This window comes from Euprymna scolopes, chromosome 46, assembly GCF_053919585.1.
Source record: "Euprymna scolopes isolate OS-2025 chromosome 46, ASM5391958v1, whole genome shotgun sequence".
In the NCBI taxonomy this organism is placed as follows: Eukaryota; Metazoa; Mollusca; class Cephalopoda; order Sepiida; family Sepiolidae; genus Euprymna; species Euprymna scolopes.
In genome coordinates this window covers 104021530-104039294 of record NC_136527.1, presented here as the reverse complement: position 1 = coordinate 104039294, position 17765 = coordinate 104021530, and the positions used below count along the sequence as shown (strand labels likewise).

At 32.8% G+C, this 17765-nt stretch overlaps 1 protein-coding gene across 2 annotated transcripts in view; it reads right to left on the bottom strand.

Annotated features, from left to right (window-relative positions):
- LOC145270752 (sarcoplasmic/endoplasmic reticulum calcium ATPase 1-like) overlaps positions 1-17765 on the bottom strand; it is a 225956-nt gene that overhangs the window by 54358 nt on the left and 153833 nt on the right. The window contains exon 22 of one of the 2 annotated variants that reach the window (XM_080126352.1): positions 15378-15511. The exons of the other annotated variant lie outside the window; for it this stretch is intronic. Coding sequence (XP_079982478.1) covers positions 15378-15511 — 134 coding nt within the window. The remainder of the gene's footprint in view (positions 1-15377; positions 15512-17765) is intronic. 2 annotated transcript variants of the gene reach the window in all.

Below are 17765 nucleotides of genomic sequence, written 5' to 3'. Positions count from 1 at the left end.
ATTGTGTTTTTTTATCTTTTTATAATTTTGTTAATTTTTATTGTATGTTTTTCAATAATGTCCTTTGCTTATATTTTATTTCAATAAATCGATTCACAATAGAAAAATACTGGAGAACAAAGTTAAGGAACTGATTTGCCTTTCAATATCAGCCAGACCGGAAGTTAGGAAGTATGTTACCGATTTCTAAAGTATAAGCAAATATTCTAGCGCTACGGTTTTGCTATTATACGGTTAATTCATATCAATATTAATAAGGTACTATTATTAATATCATAAGGTACTTAAAAAAAAAAAAAAAAAAAAAAAAAAATACCTGTCTTAGGACGGGTAAAACTAATTCCCCAAACAAAGCCGTTTTGAACCACTTTTCTATCTTTTTACAAAAGATAGAAATAAGATATGAAATGTTACTAAACCTTATGCTTAGAATCCTTATTCCAAATTGAATTATAATCCCTTACATTGTTTCGATTCTAGAAAATGTCTAAAATTTAAGGCTTAAGGAGTCTTAAATTGAAATTCAGGGAATCTTAATTGGTGTCTCATGATTAGCCATCAAAATCTAAAGTATTTTCGGGTGTAAAAAATGAGGTTTTACCCATATTACGACCGCTAAAATAAAAAAAAAAAAATATTGAAATAAAAAGTGAGAAAATATTTATTCAAGTCTATAATAAGCATAAGACTTGAATAAATATTTTTCTTGAATTCCAGTAAAAATTCACGTCTTTAAATTTTAACAAAAAATTTCCTTCCTTTTCTACAAAACTAAAGAACCCACTATTACGTCTAGAATCGAAGTTATGATGACTGCATTAGTTTAGGAGTAAATCCTCAGCATACAAATACATAAACATATACGCATACTTAACTTTATATATAGATAGACATGTTACAAGAAAGATTCCCCTTTTCTTGTAAGAAAAATATTAGATAAGTGAAGATGAGATTAGGATGGACAGAGATTTGAACTTTGTAAGCAACGTTCAGAAATGGAATTTCGCGTTCAGTTTCACATAAAATAGTTAGGATATGTTGCTGAAGGAATTTTAATTGTTCAATTCTTTTTATGAAAACGGAATTAAAATAAGGTCAGCTAGAGAAGAACGAACAATAGCAATTTAAAAACATTGAAAAATAAGTTAGGCCGAAAAATAGGTTAGTGAGAATTCTTTGTCTGTAGAAATGGTTTGGAAACACGTGCCAAACCACGCATGTTTAGGCCACGTGGGTCGATCATGTTTACAGACATGTATGACGTCATGGCAGAAATGAATTCAATATAGGAGCTAGTTCAGTCGAAGAAGGATTGGTTGGTTGGTTGTTTTACGGCATATCAACCCTTTTCAGGTTATTTAATGCCAAATCCAAAGATTTTGAAGATAAATTTTTGAATAGAATATATTTGTTGTTTTCAAGTCGGTTTCTATTAAACTCATAGTTGGGACCCTAACAGGTACTACCATTCCGGGTCAGAGTGGACCTGGGAGCAATGGCAATTAAAGGGTGGCTCCACACTCCCCAAAACCCGCAAGCTGGGGCTGTAACGAAAAAGTGTAAGGAAAAATTCAAGATGGCGCCCGACTCTCTCTTTAACACGGTAAGATATCCTCAACACGGCACAAGAAGCAACAGCCACACGATTCCCCAGCCAACTCAATCGTCACTCTCCCACGTCTTTCCCCTCACCCGCTTTTATAGTCGTTCTAGGCCAGCTAAATTTGCATATTCCGAGAATTCGTGTGACTTTGCGAGACATCATACTTTACAAAAGACGGCGGCCGCCATCTTGGTCTTTCTTTTCTATTTTTGGTCGGTAACGCTGAGCTGGTCTCGAGGTAAGTCTTTTTCCCCTCATCCGTCTCTCCCACGTACCCACACAACACGCGGGCGCTTATCTCCTGGATGCATGTTACAGGGGCCTCACCACTGGATATAGTTTAAGGTCATATCCAGGACCGAAGAAGAAGGAAGTCTGGTAGAGAGAGCAGTCAGCAGAGGAGGGTCCCCTTTAGAAGCGAAGGGAAAACCTTTAATCACGTAGAAACAGCTTTTAATTCCTGGACGTCATCGTCATTGCGACTGGTCAGATGTAATACAAGAATATGTCATATTTTTGTAACTGCCGTCTTCGTGTCGTCTTTCTACCAAATTGAAGGTAATGCGAAATTGTTATTAATGAACTTTGTAGAATCTATCTTAAGTAATGTGTTCCCCTCTCCATCTTAAGGTGTCACCTCGTGTGGTAAAAGAGCTGATCACCCTCTCAGTCGTCTAATCTACAGGGTGGTCAAAAAGTCAGGTAACATTTTAAAGAAAAACGATATTAGCAATACACGTATATTTAAGTACCATACATTGAAATATAAAATGAAACAAACATGAAATATGTTTATTTTGTTAATTGTCGTCCATTTCTCTCTATCAATCGCTGGAAGCGATTAACCACTGATTGTGTAACACGTGTAATCATGTCAGCTGATATCCGCGCAATCTCCTCTTCAATAAATAACTTTAAAGACGCTATTGTATCAGGCTTCTTGCCATAAACGCTATTCTTTACATAGCCCCAAAGCCAGAAATCAGGAGGGGTAGTTTAATATTACACTCAAATATTTAAACAAATAATATTAAACGAATAGAGATTATAATGGATCATATTGTTTTTTCTACCTTTAACATGTTACCTGACTTTTTGACCACCCTGTATGTTAACAATCTACAGAACTGTATAAATGTCTCCTCTCTTTCCCTCCCTCATTAATATAAAAAGACCCCAGCTATATAACAAACATACTAAAAACAAACTGATGGAGACGACGACAAGATTCTAGTAGTCTTCATGATATTGATAATTATTTTAAACCTACATACACATTTTTTGAAATACAATTTTTATCTGTGGAAAAAATGATAATTACTACCGGTTGGAGGATTCGAACTCGGTCACAAAGTTATCCTTGATAAAAAAAAGAAAGTAACTCAAGATTTATTTACTAAGAAATTAAGTATTTTTTGTTTATTTACTATTATAGAGTTGAAACTTTGTGTAATGACTGAAAATAGATTAGAATACACAAATTAAAAGGAAAAAGTTATTTAGAAAGCGAAATGTTGCCTCCCATAAATGGTACACTACGTGATATATTTTAGAAATCAACCTATACATTCGAGATAAAATTTACGTTAAGGAGCAAAGCAGTTCACAAAGAATTATATTAAACTTTTGGCAACAATTTAGCAAATTAATTTTGCAAGATTCATTTCAACATCATCGTTTATGTTTAGCAATTACACAACCTTTCAGGTCAAATCTAACGCGATTTATTGGCCTAGATGATATTGACAAGTTTGTTTTCATCGAGTTTTCTTTCTACAGCTTCTTCCAGGTATAAAGTGCATATATATTCTTTGGGTACTTGTACAGTTTAATCAACACATTAAAAAATGAAATTATCGAAAAAAAGGTTATATTGTACGTATCCGTTATGGACTGAAGATCTGAGAAAAAAATTTTCATTTGATTTGATCGAGTAGTTCTTTTTTTACAGTGGAAAAAAATGTCTTTATTTTCATTTTTTAATGTCTTGATTAAACTGTACAAGTACCGTTCTTTGAAATCAAGCAAAGCTTTCATTTCATCATTTCCATCATTGTATATATTGACTTGCGATTGCAAGAATCATTTATAGACGTTCATACCTCTTTGAACAAACAAAATTTTAGCAAATTTTACAATTTTTAAGAGGATTACTATAGTAGAAAAATTGATGAATTTTATCCTTTCTTCAGAGAATGCAGTAAGCAATATTATACATAATCATACAGATTTTAAAAAGAAATTATTTTGTATTATTTTATATGACAGTGACCTAATGGGCTATATGACTAGCCTCCATTCCATCTCAAGAGACAATGGATACCCACTGAAAGAGTGTCTGCTTGTGTTATTGTGAAGCAAAGGTTGCACAATAACCAATCACACCAAATCGGCAAATTAGAGCAAAAATAGAATATTATATCAGAAGTAAATATTAAAATCGATTAAATAGAATATATACTATATATATATATTTTATGTCATGTCATATGCTACTGGTACCATGTAACCCAGTACTACCTGCCTCATGGTCGGGTCACCGGCGACTAAACTGGTCCCCCCCCCCAGACTTGTTTGGTGAGGAGCGTGGCTAGTCTCCCTGAAGGATTAAAAACAAGACCTTTCAAAGGGCGAATGAACTCTTTTTCGGGGTCAACGGCCAACTAGCACCGTGTATATTTGTGTGTGTGTATAAGTGTATTGGGGTGGAGAGGGCTCCCGTAAGCCGTGGTGAAGGCAACCTTTCTAGGAGAAGCAAATCTGATTTAAAAAACCATAAAGCGGAAGACGAGTACCCGCATTAAGCTGGTCTGCAGTTTAATTTGTTGCTGGCTATCTTGCTCTTGCTTGTTGCTGGATCTCAGAATTTTGAACAGAGAGAGAGACTTAGCTGTCGTACAAAGCGAAGACTCTGTAACATCATCTTTGTATAGATACACTCTCAGGCATTTGGGCTCATGAATTTTAAATGTCTGAGGGAGTGGCACTCGTCTGACAAGACGTTGCAATCATCATATATATATATATATATAAAGTAGTAAATATTAAAATAGATTACAATTTTTTGTTTAGAACACAATATTTGTCATTGATAGTGTGAGACTACAAAAACAACTAGACAAAAAGTTGATAAGTTGATGAATCTAGATTAATCTTATTGCAGTAAGCAATAAGAATATTGATATATATATATATATATATATATATATATATATGTCGAATATACAGCATAATCATGTTGACACAGTCAGATCATCGAAGTTAAGCAACGTTGAGCCTAGCTGGTACCAGATGGGTAACCATCTGGGAATTCTAGGCGCTGTATGTGCTCTCCGCTTATCTTGGCATTGTTTCCAGTCATCCTGAACCTCCACTTGCCACTGGTATTCAACAATGTCGACTCAGGAGAGGTGTGGTTGTAGATTGTGCAACGCTTGCCACAAATTTTATGCACAGGCACCCTTATCATGAGTAAGACTGAAGGAAACCTTTAAATATATAATCTTAAAAATTTTAATTTACTTTGTGTACTGTTTATAGGATAGTGGGATCTAATAGGTTAAACTGAAATTAGCTTTAAAGTAAATTTAGATATGGGAGAGCAGAGTTGGGTGTACTTTTTGCCACTATGACAAATGACACCACTGCTACCTTATCGAACCACATCTTCCTGGAATCAATAGATTGAGTGATAGCTAAATCACGTTCCTTAAAAAGAAAAACTGTGGGTATTTTTGTAAATTTTGAGTTTTAGTTGGACATACAAACAGCTACTTTATATAATAGATAAAATTGAAATATCTCAAAACACCCTGTCAGACATGAAAAATAACACAAGATCAGACACGAAACAGACTAGCTATATAAAAATAGAGATGTTCACATTTGGGGCATTTCAAGTTGTTTTAACTCTAAATTTATTTTGCTTGGTACCTATGACATACACTCAGAATACATTCAACTCTGATCTACCACTATTGTTGGGACTCTCTAAACTGTTTAAATGTATCGTTTAAAGCTTGGAGACGTCTTTGTTAAATCTAAGATCCATATGTCTGTGTGTACAATTTCTCGCAATTTTGTCCGTATGGTGAGAACAAACTAAAATTTGGGAATCATCTAAATTACGAATCTAAAAACACATTTAAATAAATTTTCCGACGTAAAAAATCCTGTAGGCATGTTTGTGCAAGTTTCGAAACCTCTTGCATTCTGGCACAAATCAAAAAGAAGCGGTATTTTCTGGATTTGTTTAATGGAGAGAAAAACATTTTGTCAGAAATTACAGAGAACAAACACATACTACTTAGCACAAATACACAGAACAAAACATCTGTTTCGAATTAAATACCCCCCCACCCCCCGTGAATAACGAAAATTTAACAACTATTGAAAGAATTTGTGAATAGAAATGTGGAATTAATAAAAACATTGTCGAAAAGCTACACAACACATGAGCTGCCATTTTCTGTTAGGGCAGACATAAACAGGGGCCGAAGAGTGTCTGGTAAAGGAGATAAATTATAGGTTCCCTTTGTTTGGATTTGAAACAGACGGTACCAATGTTGCTTGAATATTCTGTAATACATATGTAAATAAATATAATACACACGTGTTGCCCTTTGAGTGGAGCAGCTCGGCAGAAGAAATGAAGGTTTCTCTTAGCAATACTTTTCCATAAAAAGAAAAGAGCACTTCTTGTTATCAGTATCATGGAAAGATAAAGAGTTCTATTTAAACGCAATTTCATTCACTATAAAGTCAATAGAGCATCAGACGTCAATCACTGCGGCCCAACTTTCCAATTTGTATTTTACTGAGTTTATCCACACAGTTATACAGATAACAAAATATGTCTCAATACAAAGATTTCTTACATATATCTTTCGTATTTCATGGTAAACAACTGATGATCCCTTTAAGAACATGGGTACTACAGGGCTCTACATTACGAGTGAAACAGTCGCATTTGCAAGTGATTTTTCAAAATGGCAACTAGAAATAATGAAACGCTTATCTGTTGGCGATTGTATTTCTTTCACGGACAATCTTTCGAAGCTCACTACTGAGTGAGAAATCTTTTCAACTTTTTTTTTTTTTTTAATAAAACGAACAAAGTTAAATTATTTAAACAATTAAAGTTCAATAGAACAATATAATCATTTTTAACGAAGGCTGTTTAAAAAAAATATTTGAAGAAATTAGAGTGTTTATACCTTCAAGTATCAACATAAATTTTTTTGTATATTTAGAATTACACTTTAAAAAAAAAAAAAAAATCTTTGATGTACATACTTGTCAGAGAACAAAGATGTCATATTCTAAAAATCATGTGAGTTTGGGTAGTAACTTTTGTTTGTCTAGTAAACAAAAATATTTAATTCTCAAAGGTCAACTAAAGATAAGTTTGTCCGTAGAGCCCTGTCCGTATTATTGTTTGTTCATGTAAGTAAAACTATTCAGCGATACGGGAGATTGACTTACTGACAAAATAATGTTCTAATGAAAGATATATATTTTTTTTCATAGTTTTAAAGAAACTTCCAAGACTAATAAAAAAATATATTTACACACCCCTGTTTTTCATGGGAGATACAGAGGTTGAAGAGAGTTTGACATTGGTGACCAAATATTGGTCACCTTTTTTCAGATTTGAAACCAATGGTATTATTGTTTTTGATCTTCCATATATTAGCAGAAATAGTGTAGCAATTCCATAGTTTCTTACCCACCGTTTTCATTCGTAAAAATACCTAGTTTTCAAAAGATTTAAATAATAGATCCAATAAGTGTCTTTCGTATTATAAAATAATTCCCAGCGAAATATCCTTTAAATTGAATGCCACAAATCAATGATAGAATTCTTTGAAATAATTTATTTCTAAATAAACATAATTTAAATTGCTGTCAATCGGTGACATGAGATAACTGTTAATTATTTTATTTTTATTAAAAAAAAAAAAAAAAAAAAAAAAAAGAAAAGATTTTTAACTGATCGGACAACATTTAAAAAGTTGTGGCTAATAGTGAAAGCGTATTGGAAAAGAAATGTCCCATCACGACCTTGCAAAACGATTCTTTGTTAGTAGGTGGAGTAGACTTTAAGTAATAGGCATGCAACATTGGCGGCACAAAATAAGTCACAACTTTAGATCTTCAACTCGTGTCACAGATTTAAAAAAAAAATAAATAAATAAAAGAGCCACTATCATGAAATTGGTAATCACCAAAATATGTCATGTTTGTTGTTTATATGTATTACCTGTCCCTATACAACATAATATACATAAAACACTACTTATCTTTTGCTCTATAATAAAGATCAATGTATATTCCACACATGTACACACATTTATAAAATTCACTACGTCTGTCTCGATATTTTCAAACTCTTTCTAAACTAAAAGTTGCAGAGCAGCAGTGGGGCCTTAGATGCTTGGATATTTTTCATAAACTGTTCTTTTATGGTCTTTAATAGTTTTCAAGGGGTCAAAATTAAGGAAAAAAAAAAAAACAAATCTAGTTACTTTTTAATCGGTTCATATGCGTGTCACGTTGGTACAGTGGTAACGTCACCAGCTTTGAATGCTACAGTTTTGATTTTGGTTTCGATTCTAGCTGATGGCACTCAAATACCTCCCCCCCCCCCTTTGAAATCATGACTATAATAATATATACAGAATCTGGACGAAATAAAATTTATTTAAGTGTATTTTATGACCGGGCAAAGCCAGGCACCCTCCTCTGCTAGTGTGTGTGTGTTTGCATATATATTTCTTTTTCTCCCCCCCCCATACATGTTGCATCATATATATATATATATATATATATAGCGAAAATGTACACTTATGAATTTGTGAATATGTTCTGTGTCAGTCAAACCCAAGTAACAAAAAAGGTTTTGTCTGAAACCTTTAAGTGTTTTGGGGGGAAGAAGAAAAAAAAAAAAAATACAGGAATTAGAAAATCACGCCCCCCCCCCCCCGTCTGAAATGAATTCTAAAAGAAATCCTACTCTATTTCCAAAGGACCTTGCCCCCCCTCCCCATCCTTGACTGATTACCAAGAATCTAGCTCTTCAAACTTTCCATTTGAGATCTATTCAAATTGTTTTCTTTATATTTCAGAGACATTTTAGTTGAATGAAAGTATAAACACTAACAAAGCAATTCGGTATACGTCTAGAATTTCTTATAACCCATGATAAATATATAAATATAACCCATGATAAAATAAAAATATATAAATGTAAAAATCTGATTAATAAAATAGTTTAAATAGATTATGTTCAAAGAGTATTAGTTTTCCACCCTTCCCCAGAAGAGAAATTGTTTTTTTTCACTAAAAAAAAAAAAAAAAAAAAAAAAAAAAAAAAAAAAAATCCTTAAAACTTAGGTCTCCAAGATGGTATTGAAAGCATCAAATAAAATTAGGGATATCTGCAAACACTAAAACTATCCTCCCTACTTTGTAGAGAATGAATAAAGAAACGATAAATTAAATCTGGTGTTAGTGTTTTTCAATTTGAAAAAAACAAAAAAAATGCAGAATCATTTCCTGGACTGTATTAATGAAGGATAAAATTAAAAATAAAATTCTGTAAATTGTTTAATTCTTGATAACATTCAATCCCCCAGCCAAAGAATTAATGTATTTTTTCTAAATTTAATATTTTTCCCCAGAGTTATGTAGAAGTGATCTCCCTTGAACCAGGTAAAATACTGTTGAGTTATTTCCCTTGGATTAATTTCCACATCTACCCTATTTTTCTGTGACATAAGGGACCTTTACTTATTTTTTTTTTGACCTAAGCGATTATATTGCTTGCACGTAGAAAAAAACAGTTGCGTTCACACCTATCTTGACGTGTTCGGGTGTAAATAGAAAAATAAAAACTTGCAACGCGCCTTCAATTTAAAAAAAAAAAAATCTTTTGTCAACTTTCCTGCCCAAAAGCCAATCTATTTTATACAAGGCATGTTCATTTGACTTTTAATTACCTAACCTTTCTGAAGTCATAGCTGGGCATAAATAAAAGGCAACTGCAGTTTACATAAATAAGCAAAACAAAAATACAAAAACTGTAACAAAGATTTTACATCTTTTTTTAAACATGTGCATTTCTAACTAGTAAACACACCACAGACATTAGTATTAAAAAAGAAAGAAAAGGCTGAGACAAGCAGAAACTATCAAGTAAAGAAAGTGTGTGTGTGTGTGTGTTATAAGGTAGATAGACAATACAAAGAAACATTAGTCACCTAAGAAGCTCAAAGGGAGGTGGAAAAAAATACAAAGCAAACATGCCTTATTTTTCAAAAAGTTACAGAACCTTCTAAATTTTTTAGAATCTAAACAGACACCTACATAGTGTATCCCCACAAGTAGTCATATACAGTCGACAGAGTGACCCCCCCCCCCAACTTTAAAAAAAAAAAAAAAAAAAAAAAAAAAAAAAAAAGGAGGGGGGGGGGCACCCGTGGAATAAAAAGTCTACAATCAAATCATATTTGGTACAAATAAGGTTTACCATGCTTGACTTGTATATCGGGTTTTGTTCAGAAATCACCAAGTGTGATCCTAACTTTGCACTCACCGGACCATAGCTCCTACCCAAGATTTTTTTTTTATTTTTGGGCTTATCTCAAGGATGTCTATCAAAATGATTACTGAACTGAAGAGGGTCATCGTAACCAAAATTAGTGTTAATTAAAATTATGTATTAATACCTGACCCCTCACTTTAAATTCTAATTTAGATTTTCTTCCATCGTGTTTCTCAGGCATTAAAATCAAGTAAAAATCTGAGGGTTTTTTTTTTTTTTTTTTTTTAAAGCTGGGGGGGGGGGGGGTTCAAGGGGGTTATCTTGTATCCAGGTGTTCTTATCAGGAGAAGTACTAAAAGACTGTTGTACATCCATGATGGAAATTTGGTGGGCAAGTCAAACCTAGACTACATTTTGCTCCAAATATGGTTGGTTGCAGAAAGGGTTTTTAAAATTTTACAAACGATTTGATGAGTGGCATTATTAAAATTTTTTTTACATATATCATATTGTACATTCATATTTTGTGTCAAGAATTCAAAGATATTATAGAGAGCACCTTGACTACAAAATTACTATTGACAGATTCAGATCAGAAACTGTATTTACCTGGTGTTACCTCGGTGGAGGGCTTAGAAAAAGAATTCAAAATAGTCAGGTTTACATTTTTTTTTTTTTTTTTTTAAATAGGATTCTTTAAAATTAGTTTTAATATTCTTTTTTTTTATATATATTAAAAAAAAAAAAAAAAAAGAAAAAAAATTAAGCAGAGATGAAAAACAAGATCCTGTCTAATAGTTTCCCTCGTTAAAAAAAAAGAATCAAGATTAATTTTGAATAATGCGTTTCATGAGACATTCTCCTCTTTATAACAGTTTTAGGGTCTCAGCAATGTGTACCACCTATTCGATTGCTATATCCTCCCAGGTATTATTTCCTCTTTTGGGACGTGGAGGGTAAGTGTAGTATATTCCTTCTTCATTTCCTTTCAGGATAGCAAAAATATGCAAGTGGAGGGAGCATACATTTGCTAGTACATACACATAAGTGCTCGTACATAAGTATTTCATTAAAATGGATCAGAATGGCTGCCGAGGATCAAGGCTTGATGACCAATGATTTAAAAAAAAAAAAAAATGTGAATGATCTCAGCAACGATGAAGTACAGTTTTATTTGTAGAGAATTTGAGCCACGGAACACCCAGTCACAAAGTTCTGCTAGCCACTAATATACAATGCCACACAATGGAGAGCGCAAATATCTTCGTTGGACCGTCTGTAAAAATTGACAAAGCAATTCTTACAGCTGCTTCGTTACAAAAAAAAAAAAAAAAAAAAGTTAGTGCCCCTAATGATGCTGGGTTTAACAAAGCGGAGAGGGAAAAATACTGAAGTACGAATGCGTTATATATGACCTGAAAAGAAACTGGAATCTTAGGAAGATCTCCATTCCAGTAATTATAGGGGCAACTGGACTCGTGAAAAAACAATTTCACAAATTACCTGGCAAATATACCCAGTAAACCAAGTGCAAGAAAGATACAAACAATTGCACTTACAGGGGGGCTTATAATCTTAAGATCTCAGTTTGAGATGTCCAAGATAGCAGGTGAATATTTGGCATCCAGTAGAATTCCCCATCCCCAGCAAAAAAAAAAAAAATTGTCGTACGAGATCAATTCTTTTAAATTACAAGTATTTTTAATAACTTTTTCAATTCTTTGCTTTCATAGCAGACTACCAGCTTGTTGGCTGCATCCCCAAACACATCTTGCATTGTCGACTCGTTCCTGGAAGGAGTAAACTGGGTGGCCACAACTGTGGTGATGCAGTTATCAGACTTCTGGAAGAGCCTGGCAGCTCCAGTTCAAACAAAGAGGAACCCTGACCAAACAGCTTGAGTCAGCTTGAGTCAGGGGATGAGAAGCCGAAAGAAGTTGCTGCAGGCCTGCAAGAAATCAAAATGAGAACTCCAAGGAATTGGGGAAGCCGCGGCAATAGATAATGTCACTCGCATATCAACTGCTACGGCGACATGTCTCTGCTACAACCTGACAGACAATGGAGATGTAATCCTTGGTCGACTAAATGACAGACGTCTACTAATAGTACATCCCGTGTGTGTGTTAGTCAATTGTACATCATGACTTCAAGTATAAGCATCCACATCAAACAGGTCCTGGATATGACCTTAAAACTATATCCAGTGGTGAGACGTCAGCTTGTGGGCTTTGGGGAGTGTGGAGCCACCTCTTAATTGCCATTGCTCCCAGGTCCAATTTGACCCGGAGTGGTAGTACTTGTTAGGGTCCCAACTATGGGATAAATAGAAACTGATTTGAAAAATAAAAAGTATATTTTATCAAAACTTTTTCTTCAAAATCACTGGATTTGGCATTAAATAACCGTAAAATATGCCGTAAAACAAAAACAACCAACCACATGAAACTGATTACACGTGTTGAAAATGTAAAAATAAAAACTGGGCCAAGATCAAAGTATAGTATCTGTTCCGATGCTACACTTGAGGTAATTTGTCCTTGGTCAATGGAAGAAAAACCCTCTATACGTTTTGGTCCTTACCAGAGTGCCCCTTTTGCCTTTTTTGGGGATGGGAGCTGCCCCCCCCCTCTCTCATTAAAAAAACGACCTTGTGTTACATTTAGCTTTCGTGGGGAAGCCAATAAATAACTAAAATTTAGGTTCTGACAATTTGACTACAAAGTTTAAAAGGCTGTACTTCCTTTCATTAGTTAAGCTACATTAAAAGAATTCAGCATCACAAATGTGCAAAAGCTTGTCTTTGAAGATGGCAGTGGCTTAACGACACGGACCGACAAGAATCAATATTGATTTTGTAAACATTAAATAAAACTAGCAGGGTTACCCAGTGTTGTCCTGGACAAAAATTTCTATTAAAACTTCTATCAGTTCCAAACTTTCTCATCTGCCTAACCCATTCCTCTCTAGCTGAACACACACACTCCTCCTTTCTATTATAGATGCCGCTAAGAATGGTTGGCATATTTTCCACTCCCCAAATTAATATATAAGATAGCTGAGAAACAGACCCTCATTTAGTTTGTTCCCTTTTTTTTTTTTTTTTTTTTTTTTTTAAATCTCCTCGAAATACTGCTTAATTTATTCTCAATCTATTCAAATGGAACACCAAATTTGAGCAAAAGATGCGAAAATACAAAATTATAATTAATCGCTGCCAACTCTCACAACAGAACTTTTTTGCTTAAATGTATTAAAAAAAAAATTAAAAAAAAAAAAAAAAAATCATATTCAAAAATACATTTAAATATTTAAAATATTCACACCATATTTTCCAGGATTATACTTAAAAATATTTTCTTCAGTGGATCTTTTAAAATAGCCAAGTTCCTATTTATTCCATGAAACCCGAACATTAGCTATCGAACTAGAACCGAATCACGATACACAAACCCATAAATATTAAATCGGTTCAAAGATTCAACACCTGTAACGTGCGTGTCATCTTTCTCTTCTACAATGAGAATACTGAAAATAGTATTCCGACAAGATAGATAAAAAAATAAATAAAAAAGGAACAAAACAAACCAAGTCACACGTCCAACGTTTCATCTTCAAGACGAAATGTTGGACATAACTGAGTTTATTCCTTATTTTTTTTTTTTTTTTTTTTAAATCTATTTTGCTGGAATACTATTTTTATGATTCTCATTCTGTTTAAATGAAACACCAAACTTGTACACACACACACACACACATAAAAAAAAAATGCTTTAAAAGGAATTTTTTTTGGAAATATAGTTGATCGTAATTAAGTTTTTTCAATTAAATTCACTGGTAAAACCTATTCAAGCACGATTTCCTTGCAAACAAGAAAAATGTATAATTTAGCATGGTTGAAACAATTGTATGAAAAAAAAAGTTTGAGGAACACAAAACTTATTTCATTAATATATTTGGAACTAGTAATATAAGCACTAGTAAGTTTTCAACCCACTCGCTGTGTAAGCTTACGGAATTAAAATACATGTACATATGTTGGAAATAAATAGATTTTTTTTTTTTTTTTTTTTTTTTTTTAAATCAAAGCTGTAAACCGATGCATCTGTTTAGGTCATGAACAAAAAAAATGGCCTACATTGTCACAATTTTCAGAGTTGGAGAAAGTATTTTTTTTTTGCTGAATAAAAATACATGTATAATAAAGGAAAAAACTAGCTAGTCAGACTCAAATAGTTTTGTTATATTTGAAAACGGTAACTTTCAGAAACAGACCGGCTCCACTATTATATAGATTAGCCGCAATAAATAATTTTTAAAAGAAACTAAATCGAAATACCATGTTCTTTACAATAAATGTAAGAATTAAAAAGACTAGTCAGAATCAAATATCAATTTATCAGCTTCAATAGCTATTAATGATAAACTTTAAGAAATAGATTGGCTTTACTTTATTATATAGATAATTGAGATACGTTACAAAGCTGAATCTAAAAGGGTCCCTACAAAAAAAAAAAAAAAAAAAAATGTGGGGGTGGGAGGAAGAAGTAACTCCTAATGATCAGTAGTTGCTCCCCTTATTTAATATTAGAATCTATAGTTCTTGTTTATTTTGATCTTTTTAAACTAATGCATTTCAGGTGAAAACATTACATACGAAACTAGTAAAAATCTCCCCTCTCCCCCCCCCCCCAAAAAAAAAAAAAAATCCCGAAAAATGATCCAGGAGAAAAAATAATTACAATTAAAAAAAAATACAATTTATTGAATTATCAAGTTTTGTTTTATAAATTGTGTAACCAAAATGGCAAACAAGAAAAAATAACCCTCGACTCGATTTAAGGGTTCATCATTTTTAACGAAAAATGTAATCGTGGACTTTTTTTTAAAAAACATCTTCAATTGGGACTAATTTTGTAAAAATTAGTATAAATTTTGATGAGACACGCAATTACATAATGTTTTCACCTGAAACGTGTTGGTTTAAAACCTCACCAAATGCAAACAAGCACCAAACCTACACCAATTGTAGATAGATGCATGTGTGCAACTTTTATATACAATTTATATTTTTTTGTTTATGGTTTTGTGTAAAAGAATATTAATTATGTGATAAGAGACTTAGAAGATATCACATCCCCTTCGTGTTTTTTTTCGGTTACTGATGTTGACGATCACATTTTTGATAAACTTCCTGCAAGACAGTCATTTTGGACGCAGACTCCTTACCTATTAAGTGCATTCAACATCTCTATGACGACCAGGACAGAGAGGGCCATGGTTTTGGCTTCGGGGGCATCAAATATCTCACAATCAACACCTTTGAAACGGCCTTCCTGGGCGGGGCACTGTGAGTGATGGGTCTGGTGAAATAGCATTAATATAGTCAGGAGTTAGTAGCATTCACACATTTGTTGCAGAAATCAATTTGATTTTGATTCGATGTATGAGCCTGATTTTGGTCAGGAGAGAAAGAAAAATAAAGACTTATCATTCCAGAGAATGAGAGAGTCAGGGTGGGGGGTAGTCATCTCTCTGAATCACTGTGACGTCCAATGTGAAGGTTAGGTCAAAATACAAAGGTAATAAAAATGAATTTTTCACTTTAGAAGTTTCACCCGAATATTGCAAAGAAAAATCTTTTTTTTTTTTTACAATAAGAAAAAATATAAAAATTTGAATGGTTTTGTTGAACTTCATAATCCAGTTTCCAAGTGTTTTGTTTACACGCCAGCACACTATTGAGCTTTTTAAATTTCTGCAGCACACCTATCATAAAACTGAATATTTAAACGAATATTAAACTAGTAGGACCGTTAGAAATTCCACAGAATGGAAAATATATTTAATCAAGTTTTGATAATGCTGATATTTTCCTGGATAGAACAATTTTTTTTTTGTTAAGAAAACCAATAACACAGCAAATAAGAGTTTAACATTTCTATGAAAATAGTGTCCATTCTATTTTAAATATAAGACTGACCAAAATAGGATAAATTAATAAGCACTAATAAATACTCGGAAAGTAATGTGCTACATAGTTCAATATAAATAAAATCAATGCCCCCCCCCTTTTAACATACTGTTTCACTGACTTTGGTGAAAATCTGCTGCATGTCAAAATTACAACAATGATCATATTATGAGGATATTCAAAAACAAGCCTACATCAAAGGACTGTCACTCATTCTTGTCCAGGGTTGCCGGATTGGCTTTTTTTAAAGCCAAATTTTGTAAATTTGACCTTTTTTGAAACAGGTTTGTATTTGGCCTTTTTTTTGAAGCATGATGTACGGACTAAGGAAGGAAAAAGAATATTATGTAGATGCTTAGTAATGTTCTTTTTTTTCCTCATGTAAATTTTTAAATATCAAACAATTTATACATTTTATTTCTTTTTTATATTTAGACATTAATATTATGTAATGTGCAAGTAGTTTTTAATACAATTTTGGTTGAAAGCTGTTTTTTTTTTTTTAACTATGACAACTACTAACTTGCACATATTATGGCATACCAGTAATCATTTCACACCAATGATACCACTGATCTATATAATAATGTAGAGATTATTTCACGTTTGTTATAACCAACTATTTAAATTTAAAAAAAAATCTAAGAAAAGCAATTTTTTGTAAAAGTTTTATCTGATGTCATTTTTTACTATGAAGCAAACTGAAATTCACCTTTGACCTTTCAGCTAGGACCAAAGTAAAGTATCAGTTTTGTCCAAAGATGATACAATAATGACATGCACAGAATTTCGGCCTGGGATTCGATAATGTAAACGCATTAATTTGCATATGAGCGGAGTTAAAAGACTGCATTAAAGACAAATTTTGGAGGACAAGTCGAACGTTTGGCAGCAAGAACACCACAAAATTAGAGGTTATGCGAATTACGGCGTCAGTGAAAAGGAATGCTATCATTTCGAACAATTAAAATTATCAAAAACGAATCTATAAATAAAAGCTAATATGGATCTAATCTACTGGTCATCGACCTGAAGCGTTACAACTGGCTTTTTTTCCAGGGCAAAAACAGAATCATTGACCATCACAGTCAACTTAACAATTTTGAGTTCAATTACATGATATGGCTAGCCAATCGAGAGCCCACAATCGAACACCAGCTACTTCTGTCTGGACACCAAGTTTTCGTTTCTCCACAGGCATGTTTACACCAACCAGTACAGACAAAATATTACAAAAATCCATTACTATCAACAAACTACCATAAAAAAAATTTTCAGCTAAAACTTGACCAGATATCCTAATTCAAATCGTTCATGGAAAAGTATTTAAATTCAACAAAACCAATTCAAATTCAAAAGTAAAAAGAAAAGCTCTGAAGATGGTGGCAATTGAACAACGCAAATCATCTTTACTTTTACCTCACAATATAAAGGCGGCTTCAATATACACGCTAGACGGAACAAATTATATGGGAATATTTAGTACTTAGAAAAAAGAAACAATTTTTAAATTTTTTTTTTTTTTTTTTTTACACAATCACATCAACATGAAAATTTCATATTTTTTTAAAACTTGGCCTCTTTTGAGAAAATATTCCAACAGTCAAACAGTTTGATTCAATTAATCATTTAATGTCGAAATG